Here is a 24,392-nt window from a genome sequence, read left to right as displayed (position 1 = left end):
TATTACATGCAATTAACCCTAATTTTTATCTATTTTAACAAGAATGAATACTTCTATTTATTAAAGTTGAAAGTTAGCACTTTTTTGAATTAACATTAAAATAGCTTTGGCAAGATTCTTAAAAGTACAGATTTCCATAGTAATAGACCAACCAACCCACGCACTTCCCTCACAATAATCCAAAATTTTCAATTTACCTCTCATCCCTCTCTCTCTCTCTTACTTTGTTGCTGCTGAAAGCCACTGTCTCACCCACACTGCCTTTATCACCCTCATCCCATTCTCTCTCTCTCTCTCTCTCTCTTTAGGGTTGCTGCATTTCCTTCTCCAGCAGCACAGTACCGCTCTCCAACTCAATATCCACAGCTGCAAGTAATGCACGCAGACAGGAATATCCAGCTACCATATTTTAGTTTTTGCTCTGTTCCTGCGCTTAATTCTGATAATTTACGAGCTTAGAACACCGACATTGCTGATGCAGCTCTGATCTACATTTGCCGAACAGAGAGGGGTATAATAGTTCATTTCTTGTAGGCTCGACTTCAGTAGTACTGTTAGTTTTTCTCTACAAACACTTCATTGTGCCTTCTGGCTTTCTTTCTTCATCTTTTTGTACTGTAAGATTTGAGAATGCTGAGTGAAGTTCTAGTCGGTGTAATGACTTCTAGAAAATCAGCTGAATCTATTCCAAGTAACAATAAAATATTTATGCATTATCTTAGAAAAAAGATATAATTCCTTCGATTTCTCGTCCTTTGTCAGTTTGCTTCTGATAAGACACGAATTATTCGAAACTGTTCACTTTTGGTCGCTGAAGATGCGGATGTGCATTGATATCGCATGCCTTACTAAGTAAACCATCTCGTTGTTGGTAATATGCATATCTGCTATCTCTTGTTATTGCTAACAACCTAGCGCATTTTGTTAAAATGCATATTTTGTTCCATGTTAATTTCGAGTTTGTTTGGATGAGGTTATTAATCGCAATGTCTTTCTATATAGGTTTTCTGTGTGCTTTTCTCGTGAAAGTTTGATTGTTCGGGGAGTTAAGTGAAGGATGTAATAAGTTCATTTATTTATTTTCTGGTACATCTCTGCATTTCCATGTTATTTCCTTGGTTTTGATTGTTACAATAAGGATATTTATTTACAATGTCTTACCATATGGCTTTTATGTACTTTCTTATGTAGTGAGATATTTGGCTGGGGAAGGGGTGTGCAAACTAAAATGGCATCAAGAGGTGGGCCCTCACAGCAGAACCCACAGCTGCAGCGGCGGATTACACGCACGCAGACGGTTGGGAATCTTGGAGAGTCTATTTTTGACAGTGAAGTAGTTCCTTCGTCTTTAGTGGAAATTGCCCCCATTCTACGTGTTGCCAATGAAGTCGAGCCCAGCAATCCTCGTGTTGCATATCTATGTAAGCTTGGAATTATGCATTTCATACATATATTTGTGGGTGGATGGTGTATGTGGTACATATCCATGTATTCAGTGTGATTTATGATATGTTACTTGGACTGCTTAATAACATTATTGATGCCAATAAGGGCCAGAGACAAAGCTGGTTTCTATTTGGCATTCTATTGAGCATTTTTCCTATTGTTCACCAAATAAAAGAAAAACAAATGTCCTATGATTGTTTATATTCTTGGAGTTTGTGCTAGTAGATCAACATTAACTTAAAACAGGTTTTGCATTTAGTTTTTACATCTATTGGATATTAGGAAAACTTTGGATCATTTTGTCTTTTATAAAAGGTTCAATAGTGTCTCAACAAATACATTGTTTGGAGTCTGCGGCAAAAACATGAGCCAATTTCAGCAGCTGCTTGTATTGAAGATTAAACCCATTCTGGCTTCCACAGGGACATCCCTTCTCTATATCCGCTTTCTTCTTATTTAATAGGAACTTACAAATAGACACACATTTTACAATTTTAATTTTCTTTACTCAAATAAAATCGTTGGAAGCTACTATAAATCCTCTGTGTATACTATCTGCTTGCATTTTAATTATAATTTGTTCAAAGGATCTAATAAAAGATTTGCCTTATATTCGTGAAATGCATTCAACCATGTGTGCTGGAATATCAGTTGTCCTTTTCCTATTTTACTTCCTTTTCCTGTTGCACCAATCCTAGTTGAAGTATTATAATTTTTTTATCAAATCAGTTATTATTTGCATAAAGCATCAATGCTTTAATAATGCAGGTAGGTTTTATGCTTTTGAGAAAGCTCATAGGTTGGATCCCACATCAAGTGGACGTGGTGTCCGTCAATTCAAAACGGCTCTTTTGCAACGCCTAGAAAGGGTAAGTATGAGAATAACTTCTATTTCATGATTGAGTGAACTGTTTGATGCACTATAAGCTTTATCAAGCTTGTCATATGTGCTTTTAAATAGAGTAATAATACCATTGTCTTATGCTATGAAAACTTTCTCTAGCTGCAAGTTCTAGAAGTGTCTGGTTGTAATCATTAAGCATCTTACCTTTTTAAGGCTTCCTCTATTTTTCTTATATGTAGTTATATTTTTGTAAGAACTTGAACTCATGTTAGGCATCTCCCATGATCTGCCACTTACTGCAGTAGAGAATGTACTCAATAGGAAGATACACAGTTTAGTTTCTTTGCTCACTTATTTCTAAAATAATAAAAGGAATCAGTATCACTATGGGATAGTTACACTGAGTATGGTGTTTCCTGGTGCCTGATGGAGACTTTTCTTTCTCTCGCTATTTGCAACCCAAAAACAGAAATGTCAACTAAAAGAATCTCCCTTTCTTTCTTGTTGTTCAAATTATCTTCATTTTTTGTAATAATGTATTTTCATACTTGTCACTGGTCATGCATTACATTCTTGAATTGCAGAAAGAATTTCATACCACCTTATTTCTATATGCTTCTTCTTTAGGAAAATGATCCAACCTTGATGGGAAGAGTGAAAAAAAGTGACGCACGTGAAATGCAGAGCTTTTATCAGCATTATTACAAGAAGTATATTCAAGCTCTACAAAATGCTGCCGATAAAGCTGATCGGTAAGTTATTTTTTTAATTCATCATGTTCCTTCTTTGCTGGTGCAAATACTCCTAATAGATTTCTGTTTCTACCAATTAACTTCTGAATATGTTCAGTGCTCAGCTGACGAAAGCATACCAAACAGCTAATGTTCTGTTTGAAGTTTTGAAAGCAGTTAATCAGACACAGTCTGTGGAAGTCGATCGTGAGGTAAATTGAAATTGTTTCGATTGTTTGCATCTATGTACCTGACCTTTTTCTTATAAACATGCTTTCCTGTGCACTTTGGATTTTGCTTATCTTGTGGAATCTGATTCTGTTGACTGTTTTTATACAGATATTGGAAACTCATGATAAAGTTGCAGAGAAGACAGAAATTTATGTCCCTTATAACATTCTACCTCTAGATCCTGACAGCGCAAATCAGGCAATTATGAAATATCCAGAGGTCTATATTTAATTTTACTTATCTCTGTTATTTACTGATTTCCAATTGCTTGTTTTCTTCTTTTCATTGTATCACTTTTATATTAATGTCTGACACAATACTCTACAGATTCAAGCCGCTGTACTAGCGCTACGGAATACTAGAGGTCTGCCTTGGCCAAAGGATTATAAGAAGAAAAAGGACGAAGATATCCTTGACTGGCTTCAAGCTATGTTTGGTTTCCAGGTGAAGCAGCATATCTTCTGCTAACATCTATGATCTGCCCCTCTTTAAAATAAAGATGCTGCGTCTATGCATCAAATGGCATAAAGATTGTTTTTTACATCCAATTGCTGTTGATTGTTGATTAAATTTTCAGAATGACAACATTGAATCCCATCGCTATTGACTGTTTGTTGATTTGCAGAAAGATAGCGTGGCTAATCAAAGGGAGCATTTGATTTTGCTACTTGCAAATGTTCATATACGGCAGTTTCCTAAGCCGGATCAACAACCCAAGGTTTACCTTCTGCAACTCTAATTATTTTACCTTGATAAGCTTTCTGGATTTCTTTCGTTTGGTCTAGCATGGATTCAATAGTTTTACAGGTGCAAAAACTTCTCCTACCTCCTCTTATGGAAGTTGCGGAGTGCATGATTTAGTTCTCTTAAGAGAAGCTTATATTCGTCCTGCTTATGTGTTTCACAACATCTTGTAGTTTCTTGGTGTAATCTGATTGGCAAACATATGTTTTCAGATATATTAAAATAGCTTGTTGCCGTTGTCATGTTTTAGATACCTCGCAACTAGGCAGAAAGGTTTTGCCCAGAGTACCTGGTAGAATTGCTGCAAATCTATAGTTCATTCATTTTTTGGCAAAATAATATCTCATGCCGACCTTGATGTTCAAATAAGTGAGCTAGTTCCCTGATCTCATTCAATATGTAGCCGTACAACTGAAGTCATGATTCTTGTAGGGCTTGACTGATACTATTATTATGCCTAGTCATCATAACTCATAAGTGACCACTACCCAACTGGCCCGAATGCTAAAACAAACAATTCAGAGGTAACATGAAAAGTTGACAATCTAAACAGAGCTATTATGGACAGACTGACATAAAAGGATTTGGTTCAGGTTTCCTGCCTAATCACTTGCTTATAAGTTTGACTGTGTGGGGAGACCTGTTGTGCCTTTCGTTGATGAATGTAAATGGAGGTTCTAGTACTTAAGAAGTTAAACTATCTCAATTGAATCTACACTAAAGTCTAAACTTGCTTGATTTTGCTTCTTCTGATTTTTTTTTATTAGAATCAGATTGATTTTATATTCTTGCGGCAAAGAAAATTGTTTTAATGATTTCTGTCTGTATTCAGTTGGATGACCGTGCTCTTGATGAAGTTATGAAGAAGCTTTTCAAGAACTATAAAAAGTGGTGCAAGTATTTGGATCGCAAAAGTAGCCTCTGGTAAGAATCAAATGCAAAAGATTGTCTTACATGGCTCCATGCAATGCTACTCTTTCTATCAACTTGGTCCAATTAAAGATTCATTTAGGCTTCTTGTCCTTGAATTTTCAACATCATGAGAATTATTAGGGCATATAGTATAGTTTGCCCATGAGTATTTGCTATAGAGTCTTAAGCAGAAATGAGTAGCTGTGTAAGTGATAATTCATACATGTTCAGGCATCTGTTATGAGAAAGTGTGATTAGAGCAGCCTGTCTTTATGAAAAATCAATTCTGAACACATGCAGATTCTGTTTTAAACATATAATCAACTTATTATCTTTAAATAAACAAGAGTCAGATTTGGTCATAGCATTCAGGTTATGCAACATTCGCTTTCTAGCAGGTTGGTTAAGACCAGTCATTTGAGCTTGTTTAGGTAGCTTCGTGGTGAAAAGGTGCTATGGCTTACCACTCTCTATCTCAAAATTTAGCTAGTTTCTTCTTTAGATATTTTTTCTCCAGAGATTATTATGTGTCACAATCTGATCATATAGTTATCAAAGAGTGCTGGTACCGACCTTGAAACTTCACGTTGTCTTATGATAAGTGGCCGACCAGGCTTGTCCTTGTTCTAAGGCAGAGTGCTGGTTCTCACTGCCAAGAGCTCATGCTAAGTTAATATGATCAAATTCCTAAGATCATGCAATCAACTACTAGCTAGAGCGCATGTAGACAATAAAGAATCATGCACAAAAGTCGACCCCTAATCATGTGATTTCTAGGGGTTTCGATTTTTGACCTTTTGATTGTCTTCATATAATATGATTTCTATGAAGAGTTCCTTGAACTGATCACTATTCATGTGTACACTTGATCAGAGGAAATTTCCAATCACGAATTTGTTTGATGTTGTCGTTTGAATCTTTCTTTCATGTTCAAACTCCATCAATAATCATGGAATTGATTCAACCTTGAAACCTTTTAGCTTATTCCCTTTCTCTTGCTTCAACGTTGGATGGACAACAACTAAGAAGCTTTTTACGAGAACACCAAGGGATGCACAACTTTGTCTCTCTTTAAGGGGAACAGAATTTCATCTCAAGTAAGGGGAGGGTGCCCTATAGGTTCTATTTATAGGATTTATGAGCTAAGTTAAGGAATCTTAGGAGGATTAGGCTTGAGCCTCCCAGCCTCCTAATGGACTTTAATTCATTTAAGTTGAGAGCTCAACTTAATTAAGTCCGTTAATTTTAATTAATTCCGTTGATGTATTAATATTGCACTACCCATCCTGATCCATATTACGAATATAACTCAATTTTAATATTATTTCCCATGATTAAGATATCGAATGTCCATTGATGAATTTAAGCTATTGACAACTTTAAATTAAATTCTTATCCAAGATTAATACCACTCGAATATTATTATTAATATCGAAAATCAATCCACCGGCCAGGTTTGATATAATAATCCTTTTTGAATTCCTCAAGCGGACATCATCAACTCAGATTCTCCCTAAACACAATTTTATGCAATAATATTCAATCACTGTACAATCAATACTATTACCCAAGAGATCGAAAATATTGAATCAATTGATTCACACCCATGATAAATAAAATTAATAATAATTAATTATACACACTTAATAATATCCTTAAAAAATTAAGAAATACTCCCTCCATCCCTCAAATATCTTCCTTTCTTTGCATTTTGGTCGGTCCCCAAAACATCTTCCTAACCTATTTTTGGAAACAATTCCACTAACAATTACCCTTACAATCTTTACTTTTTGTGGGACCCATTTTCCACTCATCAAATACACAACTAACTTTTATTAAAACCCATGTCACCCTTCCTTAGGAAGATGTTTGAGAGACGGAGGGAGTAATATTTTTTTGGGTTAAATGCATGTAATATCATGAACTTAAGCCGAAATCCAAATTTAGCACGACTTTTAAAAGTTCCAATTAATATGGCTACCTTTGCTCCGTGTTCAATTTTAGCACCCCTTTTTGACGTGGCTTGCCAGCACACGCTTCGATTCTACGTGGCTTGCCGGCATAAGCTTCCGGCCGGCGAGCAAAACGCTGCGTTTTGCTCGCCAAGCTTTCTCTCTCTCCCGCCGCCCCTCATCTTCTCCGGTTAGCTTCCTTCGCAAAATCGGCGTTCACCCGTTTCAGTTCCTAATCTCCACAGCCCCCAAAAACCTTGTTTATCTTCCACAAAAAGTCCCCACCTCCGATCAAAAATTTCTAGAAATCAATCCACCATCACTTTCAATTTTCCAGTTTCCGGTGGGAGTGCCTGGCAATTTTCGGCAACCCCAAAAAGACAAAAACCCCAATATCCACCAGGCGGCGGCGGTGGCCAGCGTGTCTGTCGCTCGCCGAACGAAAGCAGAGGATGGAGATCAGCGGCGCGGCGATCTCTGGCCAATGAAGGCGCGGCGGCGTGCGGTCACCCGCGCTTTCAGGCGGAGAAGCTAGGGCTCGATCCCTTTTTCCCTCTCCCCCTTAATTGTGTGCTTCCATTGAGAGTCGAGATGAGAGAAGGTGGAGGACGGAGTGGCGGCCGTTCGTCGGGCCTTCAGCGGCAGCGACGGCGACCTCACCTGGTCTGGATCGAAAAAATGGGGCTCGCGCCCTTTTAGCCCTGATTGTGTGTCTGAGAAAGGGAAGCGAAGAGGGAGAGAGAAAGAAAAAGGAAGGCGACGCCGGGTGGAAGAGCGTCGGCCTCGCCGTGCGTCGTCCCAAGCGCCGGCTGATGAAGCTAAACCGCCGCGTCTCTTTTTCTTCTTCTTCTCCGACCATGCTCGTCTCTCTCTCTCTCTCTTTATTCAATGCTAAAATTGAACAAGGAGTAAAGTTAAACATTTAAATTGAATACGAAGTAAGTTACACATTAAAATTGGAGGTTCGTAAGTGACAGATTATGACGTGTCACTTGGAATACACGTCATTGCCACGTGGTTATGCCGGAAAATAAATCGGTGCTAAAATTGAACACGGAGCAAAGGTAGCCATATTAATTGGAACTTTTAAAAGTCGTGCTAAATTTGGATTTCGGCTTAAGTTCATGATATTACATGCATTTAACCCTATTTTTTTTCTAGATAGTAATTCCTCACAAAGTAGGAATTATCTCACTGGGATCTAGTTGAATGCAACATATGCACTAACATTATCTATTAGCCAAAACAAGCTAATTAGCAGCTCAATACAGTAGAACCCCATTTAATTAAGACTTGATAAATTAATAACCTCTCTAAGATAATAATTTTCTTCTGTCTCGATTTGGGCCCCAATATGTAAAATTAATAGTTTCGATAGATTAATAAGATAATAATAATTTCTCAGAAGGCCCTTATATAATTCTATGATGCCATCAACATCTTAAGTTAATAATCTATTAAAATTACAAAGATAACTAGGAAACTTACTAAAATACAAAATTTATTGTTGTTTGCTTTATATAGAAATTTAAATCAAAATGAATTTCATCTCTAACATTTCGCATGACACTCAAAAGCTCCGGTGTAGTGTTCTCAAACTGCCGCAAAAAATTATGAAGGGTGTATGATTTTAAAAACCTTTTGTTTTGTTTATATAGTAGTTCTTTCATCAATATGCATCATTAAACGTATGTTGTTCTAATACATTGAATAGCTGTTCAAGTTCCTAGTATTTAATAGTTAATACTCATGCATTTTTCTGTGTAATCAAATTCAAGTTTGTTGAAGTCCTATGTTATTAAACTTTAATTTGTTGAATATAAAATACCTCTTTCAATTAATAAATTATTAATTTATCAATTAACTAATACCTCTCTAAAATAGTAATAAAATTTCACAGTCCTGACAGGTTCGTTCTACTGTATTACGACTTTAAACAATGGATCTAAGTTGTGAACTTCATACATAAACTCTATAAGCAATTGACATATGATAATGGACTGTTTGCATAAACCATAATACGAATAAATATGCAAAACAATGTAACAACTTTTATTCTCACAATTAAGAAAATGAAAGGTCCTAATACATAAGCAGCTTAAAGCATGCTTTCTAGTAAACAGCCTTAACATAGATTTCCTCATGCAATCAACAAAACTTTATTCATAGGAGTCGCTGGTTGCTGGCGGCTTTATGTACCCTCATCTAAGTCACCTTGTACAGTGACATTCTTAGCATCAAATTGCAGAATAATTCATCCAACTGTAACTGGCGAAGAAATCAATATGTATTCAATATCCATTCTTGCGAATGGCGTAAATATATCTTGACCAGCACTACGTAGAATGTGTGACTTGTGTCATAAGTGGAGACAGAATAAAACACCCATAATTAAAGACATAATTTTGTGGTTGTGATTCAGCATACTCAACTGGGTGTTAAGCATTAGAAGCAGCAGAGTAAAGTTTTTACCCTAGTGCATGTATTTCTAAACATTGAACAGAGTAACTAGCCTTATACATCTGCAGTCGTTAAGAATTAAATTATTAAACAAAATTCGACGAGTTTCAATTTTTAATCTGCAGCTTTAAGGAGAATTATATTATTTGATGTGTAGCTTAGACATCCATAGAAGAAAAAATCAATTCAAGAACTAATTGTTTGTTCTATTGATCTGTTACTTGAAAATCTGTGAAAGCAAATATTGATTCAGTCACATATTGTGAGCTCTGCACAGGTTGTTTACTGATTATTTCCACTTGTTTTAATTGCAGGTTACCCACAATACAACAGGAAGTGCAACAGCGTAAATTGTTATATATGGGCCTCTATCTTCTAATATGGGGTGAAGCTGCCAATTTAAGATTCATGCCAGAGTGCCTCTGCTACATATATCATCATGTATGCTTTTGAGAAGCTTATTTCCTTTACATCTAATGGTATAGATTAAAGCTGGGATGAATAGTTTCTATAAACTATAACATGATACTGTATCATGACAACTCTGGGGGTACTTTTTGATGCTAACTTGGGGGTGAAACAAACTGCTAAAACAATTGCATACGTGAAATATCTTATTGTTTCTGTTTTGATTCTGTTAGTTTTAGTTAATGTTTCTGCTTTGGTTCTGTTAGTTGTAGTTATTGTTTCTTCTCTAGTTTTAGATCAACAAACAGAGAAACAACATATTAAATTGACGCACATATAAACTGATACCTTTGTTTGCTATAGAAGATTAAACATGGCTTTCTATTATCTTGTCAGTTTGGCAGAGTAAAATCTGCATTTTATCATAATATTTTCTACAATTCCATGAAATAATAATTTTGGCAGTTCTAACATGCATAATACATTAATACTTGGATATCACTCTTGTTATCTTTATTCTAGTAATTACACTGTATTCTCTTTTTGATGATTTTCTTTTCTTCTTCTTGATTGAAAAGCTATTTGTAGGTTTCTTTGGTTTTTTGGTTAATAATAATCTTTCTCACTACTTTTACATCTGTCCTCACTTAATTATAATTGGTACTATATGTGATCTTTCATTCTACATACGTAAATCATGATATGTGAATTAAATTCTTTTCTAATCTGGATATTATAACTCATATATATATATTCTCGCAGATGGCTTTTGAACTCTATGGGATGCTTGCTGGAAATGTTAGTCCAATGACTGGTGAAAATGTGAAACCAGCTTATGGAGGAGAGGAAGAGGCTTTCCTTCGTAAAGTAGTCACTCCAATTTATGAAGTCATTGCTAGGGTAAATCCCAAATTGAAAATTTCATTTACCATTTTATTTCATCATGTATAATGATAATTTTCTTCTTTTTTCATCCTAAATTAATATTTTTGTTTTTCAGGAAGCTGCGAGAAGCAAAATAGCAAAATCAAAACATTCACAGTGGAGAAACTATGATGATCTTAATGAATACTTTTGGTAATATGTTACTTGTTTATTTGATGAATGTGTTTGTTTTTCAACTATTTCACTTATTTTGTTAAAATTTTAGGTCTGTGGATTGTTTCCGATTAGGATGGCCCATGCGTGCTGATGCTGATTTTTTCTGTAAGCCAGTGGATCAACTTCGGGATGAAAAGAATGGGGTAAATCATGCATTGCCATTTTTATCTTATCCTAAGCTCTAGAGTATTTAACTTTATATATAGGTCATAGAGAATATCATACACTTTAAATTGGCTTTGGCTCTTTCCAGAAAATGGTTGTATGGTTCCATATTTGCTGAAGTTTATTTCTGCTTATGTGTTCGATTTTACCTGTAAAATTGGAAGACTGAAGATGCCAAGATGGATTGTGTGGGTTAGTATGATATCTAAAGCCTTGATAATTCTGCGCGGACACGCATTGTTTTCTCAAATAGACAAGTCCACTTACACCTGATTGAGATTCTTTTGGTTCCCCTGTGTTGCTGCAAAGCTGCTGTTGATATGTATCTTTTTGTAGCATGTACCTGTCGATTTAAATAGTAATGACACTCTTCTCCATGCAAGTCTGGCCCTCCAGAGTTGTATTTTCTCTCTCTTGAATTGAGTCCTGGATCACCTTTCCGTGACCTTTAAATCCCCTAGGAAGAGATAGGGAAATCAACCATATCTAATTGTGTTAATTTTCATGGGCAAATGTGAGGAGAAGGGATTCTTGTGATAGAGGAATGGAAATATTGAAGTTTGTAGAGGGGGGAGGGAAAATGCAAACACAGGGAGAGGGAGGAAGTGATCCACAATCAGTCAAAAGACTTTGCCAAAGAGTAGCAGGAGTAGCTGGAACTGGAACTAAACCAATTTTTATAGTAAATATAAAGTCAACTTGGGCTGTAAGCACCCTTAACATAACTGTTGAGCTGTTGAAACAGTTAACGTTTGTTAACCCTTTCATCTTAGTTAGAGTTTATGGTGTAACACAAAGTCTCTCCCTCCCTTCTCGTAACTCTCTCTCTCTCTCTCTCTCTCTGTCCATGGAGAAACAAATTCAAAGACAATTTTTGTTTGAACCACTCCCTATATACACTATATGCATATATAAATAGTATGTGTTGTTCCTTATTGTGGTGTGTGTCACACATACTTTTGTAGCACACTTTCAATAGATTCCCGAAGCATATTCTCCTTGTAACGTATCATTAATACAACTGAATGAAAGTTTCTCTTAACTAGGAAAGCAGGCCTACAAGAGATCGATGGGTGGGAAAAGTTGACTTTGTTGAGATCCGGTCTTATTTTCATATCTTTAGAAGCTTCAACAGAATGTGGAGTTTCTTCATATTATGCTTGCAGGTGTGCATCTTTGTGTAGTCATTACCCTTCTTAAGTTTCAATTGCTCTTGGATGCTGACATTGTTAACCACTGCCATTTGTCAAGGCTATGATAATCATTGCTTGGAATGGTTCTGGTCAGCCAAGTTCAGTTTTTGAGGCCAATGGTTTCAAGAAAGTACTGAGCATTTTTATAACCGCAGCAATTTTGAAACTTGGGCAAGGTACGTACATCTTCAATGTTGATGCATATAATTTTTTCTCTACTGTTGATAACTAAAAGGTTCTGGCAGGAATGAAACTGTGGCTCTAACACATTATGTTTGTTATTAAAATGAAGGTGTGTATGGAACTGATCTAAATAATTAATGGCATCAATGTATGTAGTCGCCAAAATAGGTTGATATGGAATGACTTTGGCATATTCTGGCATGACTCTGGTAACATATATGCCATATAGTTATACTAATAGGGTCAAGATTTTTTTACCAGGATTTACTAAAGTTCTGCCCATGCTCGTGTTCTGCTATGGACTTTGTAGTGTCCTTTTAATATTTTTAAGAATGTTTGTTGCAGCCGTTCTTGATGTAATTCTGAGTTGGAAAGCTAGAAGGAGCATGTCTTTCCATGTCAAGCTCCGCTACATTCTAAAGGTTGTATCTGCTGCTGCATGGGTGGTTATTCTCCCAGTAACTTATGCTTATACATGGGAGAATCCACCTGGCTTTGCTCAAACTATCAAAAGTTGGTTCGGCAATAGCTCAAGTTCTCCTTCGTTATTTATCTTGGCTGTTGTTATCTACTTGTCACCAAATATGCTCGCTGTCACTCTCTTTCTTTTTCCCTTCATTCGCCGATTCCTGGAAAGTTCCAATTACAAGATTGTGATGCTAATGATGTGGTGGTCACAGGTATGCAATGCATTCAATTTTTTTTCTCTGTACGTCCCTCTTATGGGATCAATTAAAATTAAATGGTAATTTCCGGTTCCCATTATTATATATCACAGCCTCGACTTTATGTCGGAAGGGGAATGCATGAAAGCACCTTCTCTCTCTTCAAGTAAGGCGGTAAAGAATCTATTTTGTTGTACAGAATCATTTCATGTGATATTCAATTGTTATCTTTTATATTTGTCAGGTATTCCTTATTCTGGGTGCTTCTTATCATTACAAAATTAGCCTTCAGTTTCTATGTTGAGGTACCTACCCTACCTGTTACCTTTTTTGTTTTTGTTTTTTTCTGGTGCTAACTGGATCATATATTCATATTGTTAATGCTGAGATATTTACTTATAGGCTTTTCTTCATTTGTACCTTTAAGCATATCTCATTATTAAGGCATTCCCTATTGGATGTTTATTTTTTAAGACATGTGGAGTTGGAATATCTCTAGTTGTTGGTTAAACTAAGTGAGCTCTCACAATTGTTTTCTCTTAGTCAATTTACATGATTCATCTATGTTTATTTTGTGGACAAAATCTTCTGATTCCAGATAAAACCTCTGGTGAAGCCAACCAAAGCTATCATGGAAGTTCATATATCAACTTATCAGTGGCATGAATTCTTTCCGCAAGGTAGTTTAGAGGATTAATCTGGAGCTACAGTAATCTTGTGCACATGCAAAAATATGTGCAAGATACAGTTGGACTGAAATAATTGTTCTGACATTTGTACTGAATGTTTTTGCAGCAAAGAACAACATTGGCGTCGTAGTTGCACTCTGGTCCCCAGTTATTCTTGTATGGGTCATTCAATACTTTCAGTAGCAAGTTTTGTTTTTCCTTTTGGTGCTATACCTCCAATCTGGATACTGTATATATTTGGAGATAATTTGTGTACACTTTCTTTCCAGGTTTATTTCATGGATAGCCAGATATGGTATGCTATATTTTCTACACTTTTTGGAGGTATATATGGTGCATTCCGCCGCCTTGGAGAGGTTAGGGGAACATCCATTTGGTGATATTAACATTTATATAAATTATGATCAGTCTTGAGCTGTATTGGATCTGTGTATGTAATTCTTATGGCATTGCCAGAATTCTCAACTTGAATATTTTAGTTTTTCTCTTTCAATAGAATATGAATAATGATAAGAATGAAAGCTTTGTCAACTATAGGAAGCTTTCACTTGTTGAATAAAATGATCCAAATGCTTCAGGCAGAAAAGGACCTTTTTCCCCTCTAGAGCAAATATATGGTTAACTGTGCTGTGGTAGCCACTAGGATTTTGAACTTTCCGTGGTTTTTCATTTCCTAGAAAATTAATGGTTTCACCATTGCTATTGGAGTCACTAAAAGAAATTGATAATATGATATTTCCAAAACTGTTACTTCGAATCGATGAATGTTTAACTAACATGACTTGTAGTCTTAAGTGGAGAATTATTTATATATAGTTATAGTTTGGGTTGCAACTTCTGTCTTATTTCTTTTTGTTTTCTCTTCTTTTTATTAAATTTTCTACTTTTTGTGGTTTCAGATTCGAACACTAGGAATGCTTAGATCCCGATTTCAGTCGTTACCTGGTGCTTTTAATGCCTGTTTAATACCAGAAGAGAAAACTGAGACAACCAAAAAGAAAGGACTGAAGGCCACCTTTTCCCGCAAGTTTGAAGTGGTAGCATATTTATTAGTTCCATTTTCACTTCATACATAATAGTATATTGGACAATGCATTTGACATCATTGACTTTTACCTGTCTTATTATCACCCTCTCAGATTCCTTCAAGCAAGGAAAAGGAAGCTGCAAGGTTTGCTCAGTTGTGGAACAAAATAATAACAAGTTTCAGAGAGGAGGATCTTATAAGTAACAGGTGATATTCAGTATGAATGCTGTTAAAATAGTCATCTTGTTGATTGATTGATTCATTATTTTTTATTGTCATGGTACAAAGAGGTACAAAGAGGAAAGGAGATGAGATGTATATATTGACATATTATTTCTCAACTTGCTGTTAGGGAAATGGATCTGTTACTTGTTCCATACTGGGCTGACCGTGATTTGGAACTGATGCAATGGCCTCCATTTTTGCTTGCTAGCAAGGTTTCTTTTGACCCTTTGAATCTTTTAATATTAGATTTAGATCTTTCCCATCCATGTTGGGACTGTGGTTTTCTATTATTTTCCTTTTTGGATCCCTGATAATTGATAAATCATCAAGTTCTTTTCCATCTCCACTTTTTTAGCTACATTGGCAAATCGGACAAATGGTTAACCAGAAAATACTATGGCAAATGGGACAAACTTTTTTGCCATGGTGTTCAAGATAAATCAATAAGTGATGAGAATATCAAAGAGCATCTTTACTGTTATTACTGGGGAAATTATTAGATGTTATGGAGTCACTTTTGTGTAGTGTTGAATATTAGTTTATAATAAATGAAGACAGGAAAAGGATAAAAACACAGAACATGGTCTTGACCTTTGGCCCTAACTAGAATGAAGTGGCCGAGGGGCTGTAACACTTTCCTTGCTCCTGTATCATGAAAATTATAACATCATCCACACATGGGTGTAATATGTATATTGGGAAGACATTAAAAAACTACCACACTAATTAAGGTAAAATAAATGATACGATATCCCAGATATTGTGTATATTTCATAATTCAAGTCCATCTTCATTAGGTTCTTAATCTGCATGGGTAGGCCACCTCATTAACTTATGCGTAAAAGTTTCCTAGCACATTTTAAAGTTTTTGTCAGGACTCTGGTATTTGGGTGTAGAAAGTAGACATGATTTCTTTTAATAAAGTGTATCATTTTAAAGGGAGTTTGGAGTTTGACATGAGAATTAGACATTATTTTTGGTTTCATATCCTTCACTGATAAGTGATGTGATGACTTGGCATTTGAAAATCATTTTTCTCATGTGACTAACTGGTTTTGTTGGAAAATATTAGATCCCTATAGCAGTTGATATGGCCAAAGACAGTAACGGAAAGGATAGCGAACTGAAAAAGCGGATTAAATCTGATGATTACATGTATTCTGCTGTCTGCGAGTGCTATGCTTCATTTAGGAACATTGTTATGTTTCTAGTTCATGGCAATCGCGAGAAAGAGTAAGTATTTGTAGATTTCAGTTTGATCTCCTAGTCATTTGCTTCCCTCTGTTTACTCGACTTATCTTTCTTTTCAGGGTTATCGAGTTTATATTTTCTGAAGTTGACAGGCATATAACAGATGATAAGCTGTTAACTGAATACAAGCTTAATGCTCTTCCTACTCTGTATGACCTTTTCGTTAAGCTTGTCAAATACTTGGTAGGGATTTCTGTTTTCTTCTATAATTACTTACTGTGAGTCGACTGGTGGTGTGCAAACTTGATGCTGTATTGTCGTTTTGCAGCTAGAAAATAAGCCAGAGGATAGAGATCAAGTTGTAATCCTCTTCCAGGACATGCTTGAAGTTGTGACCCGAGATATAATGATGGAAGATCATATGTCCAAGTAATAATTCTTCAGAATGCATGAGTTGAATTTTGAGGCCTTGATGAAATGTTCTTATTTACTACGGTTGTTTTGAATAGCTTGCTAGATACAATTCTTGGTGGGTCTGGACATGAAGATGTGGTCCCACTTGATCATCAGTTATTTGCATCAGCTGGTGCCATTAAATTTCCAGCTCCACAATCTGAAGCTTGGAAAGAGAAAGTATACAGAGTTGAATTGTATATTTTAGTAATCATTTTTTTAATCTTCTGTACTTGATTGATATTTTCATTTTCCCTTCGCAGATCAAGAGGTTGTACTTGTTGCTGACAGTCAAGGAATCTGCAATGGATGTACCGTCAAATTTGGAAGCTAGGAGGCGCATTTCCTTTTTCTCTAATTCCTTGTTCATGGACATGCCTTCAGCTCCTAAAGTCCGCAATATGTTGTCATTCTCGTGAGTTTAGTATCCCTGTGCTTTTTGTTTCATTTGTATGTGCCTATGTGGGCAGAAAATCACGTAGTTATGGCACTTCAGTTGTCCTCTTACCTTGTGACCATTCGTGTAAGTAGTTGATTCTGAAAGCTTGGATATAAATTAACCACAGTTTGCTAATTCTGCATGTTAGGCCAGCAGTGCAAGTGCATGTAGGTTTTTATGAGAAAGGTATAATACTGTAACAGTGGCCCAGAATTAAGGAAATAACTACGAATTAAATACTCCTTAAAAACTGGTGCTTTTATTGGACAAGACATTTTAGCAAAGTTTAGTTCTCTACTAATGCTAGTGTACAATTGAGAAAATCACAGAGCTCAAATTCCTTCGCTGCTTGATAAACACCTTGCATTATGTTTGATGGTCATTAAAGGGTTATTATTTGCTGGCAATTTTTTAAAATTGAAGTTAACAAAAAAGGTAATGATGAACTATAGGTTTTAATTGTATGATCTTTTTGCCCAGGTTTGTCACTATAAACTTTGTCAAATACTTTAGTTATCAATTTATCTATTTTTAAGCAGCTCAATCAGTATTAGTTACTCCTCTGTTTGTTCTGTAGTGATACATGATTAGTCAGTCAGTCAGTCTAAAAGTACCGTACAGGCCTTATTATTGTGTCTTTGTGTGTGAATATAACGTGAGCTTTCCCGACATATAGTGTTTTGACTCCTTATTACACGGAGGAGGTTCTTTTCTCATTGCCTGAGCTGGAAGAGCCAAATGAAGATGGTGTTTCCATTCTCTTTTACTTGCAGAAAATTTTCCCAGGTTTGTGCTTTAGATGCTACGAGGTTTATCATATTTCTCGTTCTCCACTAACCTTACAATAAAATCTTGCAGATGAATGGAACAATTTTCTTGAGCGTCTCGACTGTTACAATGAAGAAGAACTAAGGGGTTCTGATGAATTAGAAGAACAGTTACGACTTTGGGCTTCATATAGGGGCCAAACATTGACCAGAACTGGTGTGTAAAAATCAAAATTTCGGTGTTGTTTTTTACATTGTAGTTTCTCATCTTTACTTTTCATATATTTCCCCTATGTCAGCTGTGCTCAGCAGTCTCTGAGTTGTCATTTGACAACTCAAGGCAATTGGCAATGATGGGATACCTTGAGCTAAGTGCACACTTATTCATGTCCAATTGATGATTTATAATTGCTCATTAACTAACTTACATAAGGAAGCATAAATAAAATCAGATACTGTATGTAGGTCATAGTACCAGGTTGTTGATTTACTAGTTGGTTACATGAATTTGTTTGCTGTATATCCTTCATGTTTTTAAATGTTATACCTGTTGTTGGCTGGATTTAGTGGGTCGCACTAGCTAGCCTTGCTGCTATACTACAGAATTGATCTTCATTTAATTTATATTTTTAAGACATTTTTGGAGACTCATGTATTTTCTACACTGACAGTTAGAGGAATGATGTATTACCGCAGAGCTCTAGAACTTCAGGCATTCCTTGATATGGCCAAGGATGATGGTATTATATCTTACACAGTAAATTCTGTAACTGCAAACTATTGAGAAATTAAGCAGCTATATTTCTTAATTTGTGCAGATTTAATGGAAGGCTATAAGGCCATTGAGACGAGTGAAGATCAGATTAAAGGGGAGAGGTCGCTGTGGACGCAATGTCAAGCCGTGGCTGATATGAAGTTTACATATGTTGTCTCCTGCCAATTATATGGCATTCAAAAACGATCTGGAGATCCTCGAGCGCAAGATATACTAAGACTTATGACAACGTATGGGTTTTAAGAGCTTTAAAGGCTGTATCCTCCTAGTGCATTATCTAATCTTTTATTTCTCTGGGCAGATATCCATCTCTTCGAGTAGCATATATAGATGAAGTTGAAGAACCTAGTAAAGACAGAACCAAGAAGGTTAATGACAAGGTGTACTACTCCACTCTAGTGAAGGCTGCTCTGCCAAAGTCAAATGCTTCAGAGCCAGGCCAGAATCTAGATCAGGTACTCAAGATTAATTAGAATTCAACAGATGAAAATAGCAGGTAGCTACTTTAAGATTTATTATATGGAAGTTATAAGATGGAAAAGTAGGTACTTATGCTTTCAAAGTATTTTCTTCATAATATGATCAGAAGAATATTTAATACTATATAATAAATTCCAACTGGGGATAAGAGCAAGGGGAAAGCATGTAACCTAGAAGTTAGCCATATAAATAAGTACAATGTTTCATATCTTTTTGTCTTCTTCTCTCTATTCTGAGAGGGAGCGAGAGGATCGTAGTCTCTCTGATTGAGCTTTCTAGTTGAAGAAATATATGAGAGATCTTGTCACTTTACATCTTGCCACAACATTCTGATTCAGCCATTATTATATCTATGGATAGATGACTAGATACATATTGGTTTCTTGACTTGATTTTCTATTCCTACAACGTCTGGTATTTTAGTCTGGTCTCTTGCACAGTGAGGACTTTCTACAGAATTTTCTTGCAGATATTAAGGTTGACAACTCTACATATTTTATGGCTGGTTTTTTATAATGAAATTCTGGTTGTAGATAATCTACCGTATAAAACTTCCTGGCCCTTCTATCCTGGGTGAAGGAAAGCCTGAAAACCAGAATCATGCCATCATTTTCACGCGTGGAGAAGGCTTACAAACGATAGATATGAATCAGGTATGTTATTTTTTGCCAATTCGTAATCGTTTCTGATTTTCTTCATTTTGAGGCCTGACATGATTATCCAACTTAGGATAACTACATGGAAGAAGCTTTTAAAATGAGAAACTTGCTACAAGAATTTCTTAAAAGGCATGATTTGAGACACCCATCGATTCTCGGCCTCAGGGAACATATCTTCACTGGAAGGTGGGCCACTTCGCCATAATTAGCTTGTCTTAATATGTGCCTATATATTCTTTTCCTTATGTAATTCATTTCTCTTTTATACATGATGCAGTGTTTCTTCTCTTGCTTGGTTTATGTCTAATCAAGAGACAAGTTTTGTTACTATTGGACAGAGACTGCTGGCCAACCCTCTTAAGTAAGTTCTCTTGTTTGCATCGCCCTCTATTCTTCTACCCTGTAAACCATTATCGGAAGTAGTAATCTCAATTTGCTTGACCTGGCAATTAACAATTATAGTTATTTTTCATTTCCATTGTTTCTTGTGAGTTTTGTCGCATGTACAATAGTTGAGGTTCTGCATAGTTGAAAGCTAATAGATGAGGCTTTGTCCATGTAATTCAGCACGGCTGGATTAACCGAAACTAGTTTAATATGCACACACTGTAGCCTTGCTTGTGTAACTTTTACTTTTCTATAGTTCTATAATCGGGTCTCTGCTATTTTTAGTTTCTATCATAAGCAAGAATTGAATCCCCTAATGCTAAATTACGCAAGGAAACCCCAAATGGAATTTATAACTTTGTTTTTGGTTATCTATATTTTAGAGAATCGAGCTGCATTGTTAAAATGTGCATTTAAAAGGAATTCATGAGTTCATCTTCAGTGCATAGAGTTATTCACCTTGCCAGGGTTTTATATCTTTGAATTTTCACTTGAACTAATAGAAGGCCGACACATTTCCTAAATGTTTGGCAGCATTGTTAGTTTGTTACAAGTTCAATCTATGCGCAGTCAACACCCCTTGCATGTACAATAACATTGGACCCAATGCATCGGAAGTATGACTAATAATGTAATGATTCATGTGTAGTTGGTAATTGTCAGCTGCTTCATCTCATTAAACTGTGGTTCAGAAAATACCTGTGTTCTATTATTAGTTTAGGCTGCATTGTCTTTTCTTGGATTACTTCATATCATATCCACCGAAAACTTATATCTTTCTCTGGTTGCCTCATGAATTTATGCAGTATTATTTCAGTTACATGTTTTCCGACTGACAGATTTTTCATTTACCAATGTTAGATTTCGGTTTCGCTAGAACTATCAAAGGAAGATGAGAATCCGTTACTAAATTTAAACTTTGTGCATTTGATTGATGGAACAAGTTAAATGTATCTGAGGTTCATGCTGTAATCATACAAAGCCATTGCTTTGGAAAGTAAAACGTATGTATATAGAGGAGAAATTTTCTTAATCTTACTTGTCATTTATAAACAAAAGTGGTTTCTTGACTGCACAAAATGGTTGCAAGATTAATTGTTTAAACAAGTTTTGTATGTCTCTTATGAATTGAAAACTTTTACTTGGCGACTTAGTGGTGATTTCTAGCTTGTGAGTTTTGAAAAAAATATGTTTTTGTTATTTATGGTGAATTTTAATAGAGGATTGTTTCCAAGACAATAAAGTTCTAGTAGTATCTAATTGTAGCATTGGTGCCAGCCTGAGTATTTAGTTACTTGATACTTATCAGGTTTAGTTTTTATAATATAATTTTATGGTGGGAATGCTGCATCGAACACTCATACTTTTGCTTCATTTTGAGATTATCCTCTGGGTTGTACATAAATTCAATTTGCCAAGGTTACATAGTTCATCAATTTTTGTTGCTTCTAATTGGCCACCCTTCTTTCATTTTTTTACAGACTCATCCTTTTTTGCAAGTCAACTGATTGTCTTGTATCATGCTTCCTTCTTGTGTTCATGCAGGGTTCGGTTTCATTATGGCCATCCTGATGTTTTTGATAGATTGTTTCACCTTACACGAGGTGGGGTGAGCAAAGCCTCCAAAATTATCAACCTGAGTGAGGATATATTTGCCGGTATGATCATAAAGTTTGTTGTTCTTATTCTATTTATAGCTGTTTGAAACTCTTTTGCATGGATATAATTACTTGGCATTTGTAACTCTGTAGGCTTCAATTCTACACTCCGTGAAGGCAATGTAACCCATCACGAGTATATACAAGTTGGTAAAGGGAGAGATGTTGGCCTTAACCAAATTTCTCTATTTGAGGCAAAAATTGCCAATGGAAATGGAGAACAAACATTGAGTCGGGATTTGTATAGACTGGGGCATCGCTTTGACTTCTTTCGAATGCTATCGTGCTATTTTACAACCATTGGTTTCTACTTCAGTACTTTGGTGCGTGTCAAATGAATTGTCTAACAGTGATTTTTGAGCTTCTTTATAAACATTTTAACCTTACTGCATTTCTTCTGACAGATTACTGTGCTCACTGTGTATATATTTCTCTATGGACGCCTTTATCTTGTTCTTAGTGGCCTTGAAAAAGGATTAAGCATGCAACCAGGAATTCGAGATAATAAGTCTCTTGAAATTGCTTTGGCCTCTCAGTCCTTTGTGCAAATTGGATTTCTGATGGCACTCCCTATGATGATGGAAATTGGATTAGAAAAGGGCTTTCGCACTGCGTTGAGTGAATTCATATTAATGCAACTACAGTTGGCTCCAGTGTTTTTCACCTTTTCACTTGGGACTAAAACCCACTACTATGGGAGGACTTTACTTCATGGAGGTGCAAAGTACAGGGCAACAGGTCGTGGATTTGTTGTGTTCCATGCCAAATTTGCTGAAAACTATCGTCTGTACTCCCGTAGCCACTTTGTTAAGGGGCTTGAGTTAATGATATTGCTTCTCGTTTATCAAATATTTGGTCAGACCTACAGAGGTGCTGTTTCATATATCTTAATCACTGTATCTATGTGGTTTATGGTGGGAACCTGGCTTTTTGCTCCCTTCCTCTTCAATCCTTCTGGCTTTGAGTGGCAGAAGATAGTCGATGACTGGACTGATTGGAATAAGTGGATCAGTAATAGAGGAGGTATTGGTGTTCCCCCAGAGAAAAGTTGGGAATCATGGTGGGAAGAGGAGCAAGATCATCTCCGCCATTCTGGAAAACGTGGTATTATTGCTGAGATAATACTGGCAATACGGTTTTTCATTTATCAGTATGGCCTTGTATATCACTTGCACATCACAAGGAATACCAAAAGTGTTCTGGTATATTTTCTTCTCTACCCTGATAAACTGTCCCATTTGGAGTTGATAGGTATCCTATTTCAATCTATAACAACTACTTAAATGTATTGCAGGTATATGGCATATCATGGCTGGTAATCTTCTTGATCCTTTTTGTCATGAAGGTGAGAACAGTTATTCCAGTTTCAGATTTTTTCTTCTGAGGCACTTTAATTGAACTGGAGAAGAGTTCATTCTTTATTTCACCCCCACCCACCCACCCACCCTTCCTCTTTCCAACCTTACTGATTTTGTAGAAAATGTGAGAGGTTATTGCCTTTTCTTGGCAATTTGCTAATACCCTTTGTTTTAAATATTTGAAATCTGAGACTCCCCTGTCCTAAAGAAAAATTGTATAATTATAATGCCTGAACTTCCAAATATCTAAATAAGTTTTGAGAATTCCTTAGATATCCCTATGAAATTATATTGTCATATTTTCTACAACTTTTATACAAAGCATCCTCTGGAGAAGATAACACTGATTTCGAATATATGCATGTAATCACCTGCTTTAAAATTTGTCTCACTTCTTTTTCCTATAATATTTTCCCAGGGTCTGTTTATGCATCTTTTTAACTTGGAATGTGTTATATATTACTTTTATTTCAATTATGAATGTGTTTTAACTATGCTTAGTTCCTTGATAAGTTGTTGTGTTGGGTTTGGAAATTGATGGGTTTTTGTTGGTTTCTTTTCCAGACAATTTCTGTTGGGCGAAGGAAATTTAGTGCAAATTTTCAACTTGTCTTCCGGCTTATAAAGGGTTTAATCTTTGTGACATTCATCTCTATCCTGGTTATTCTGATTGCCCTACCCCACATGACACCAAGAGATATTGTGGTTTGCATACTCGCCTTCATGCCCACCGGTTGGGGCTTGCTTCTGGTTAGCTATACTTTCTCTTATTTACCATTTTTGTACCAAACAAATTCTTAAGGAGCATTTGGTTGCTTGTTTTGATTTCACCAGATTGCTCAAGCATGTAAGCCGATTGTTCAGAGAGCTGGATTCTGGGGTTCAGTCAGAACGCTAGCTCGTGGATATGAAATTCTGATGGGTCTACTTCTCTTCACACCAGTGGCTTTCCTTGCGTGGTTTCCGTTCGTATCAGAGTTCCAAACTCGAATGTTGTTCAACCAAGCCTTCAGTAGAGGTCTTCAGATATCACGTATTCTGGGTGGACATCGGAAAGACAGATCCTCCAGGAACAAGGAATAGGTTTTTTGGATGTTACTTTTATTTATCTACTTGTTTATGAACTGCTTGAGCTTGTCTCCTGTCCTTGTAATTATGTAGTATTATGGTATATTTTCCTCCATGAAGTAACTTTAATATGCAGACATTATTTTTAAAGTTGCCTCTTTTATTTCTGCTTAGATGACAA

At 36.0% G+C, this 24,392-nt stretch overlaps 1 protein-coding gene across 1 annotated transcript; it reads left to right on the top strand.

The window, feature by feature from the left end:
* The first annotated feature begins 176 nt into the window (after window positions 1–176).
* Window positions 177–24,361, top strand: LOC131013979 (callose synthase 3-like). The gene is made up of 44 exons (XM_057941920.1): window positions 177–511; window positions 1,003–1,086; window positions 1,192–1,421; window positions 2,215–2,315; window positions 2,918–3,042; window positions 3,140–3,233; window positions 3,361–3,471; window positions 3,580–3,696; window positions 3,878–3,970; window positions 4,829–4,920; window positions 9,635–9,761; window positions 10,491–10,628; window positions 10,729–10,805; window positions 10,879–10,972; window positions 12,041–12,160; window positions 12,246–12,363; window positions 12,716–13,050; window positions 13,149–13,201; window positions 13,280–13,340; window positions 13,634–13,715; window positions 13,831–13,880; window positions 13,994–14,080; window positions 14,624–14,761; window positions 14,864–14,958; window positions 15,104–15,188; window positions 16,049–16,209; window positions 16,287–16,410; window positions 16,496–16,596; window positions 16,677–16,800; window positions 16,884–17,035; window positions 17,736–17,845; window positions 17,918–18,043; window positions 18,498–18,566; window positions 18,645–18,831; window positions 18,903–19,056; window positions 19,615–19,734; window positions 19,811–19,926; window positions 20,018–20,101; window positions 21,673–21,785; window positions 21,879–22,108; window positions 22,190–22,987; window positions 23,080–23,130; window positions 23,708–23,893; window positions 23,978–24,361. Exons 3-44 carry the CDS (start codon window positions 1,229–1,231, stop codon window positions 24,224–24,226), a joined length of 5,841 nt encoding a protein of 1,946 aa, XP_057797903.1. The 5' UTR covers window positions 177–511; window positions 1,003–1,086; window positions 1,192–1,228; the 3' UTR covers window positions 24,227–24,361.
* The last annotated feature ends 31 nt before the right edge of the window (window positions 24,362–24,392 follow it).

This window comes from Salvia miltiorrhiza, chromosome 3 (genome assembly GCF_028751815.1).
Source record: "Salvia miltiorrhiza cultivar Shanhuang (shh) chromosome 3, IMPLAD_Smil_shh, whole genome shotgun sequence".
Classification (NCBI taxonomy): domain Eukaryota; kingdom Viridiplantae; phylum Streptophyta; class Magnoliopsida; order Lamiales; family Lamiaceae; genus Salvia; species Salvia miltiorrhiza.
This window is presented reverse-complemented; position numbering and strand designations above follow the sequence as displayed.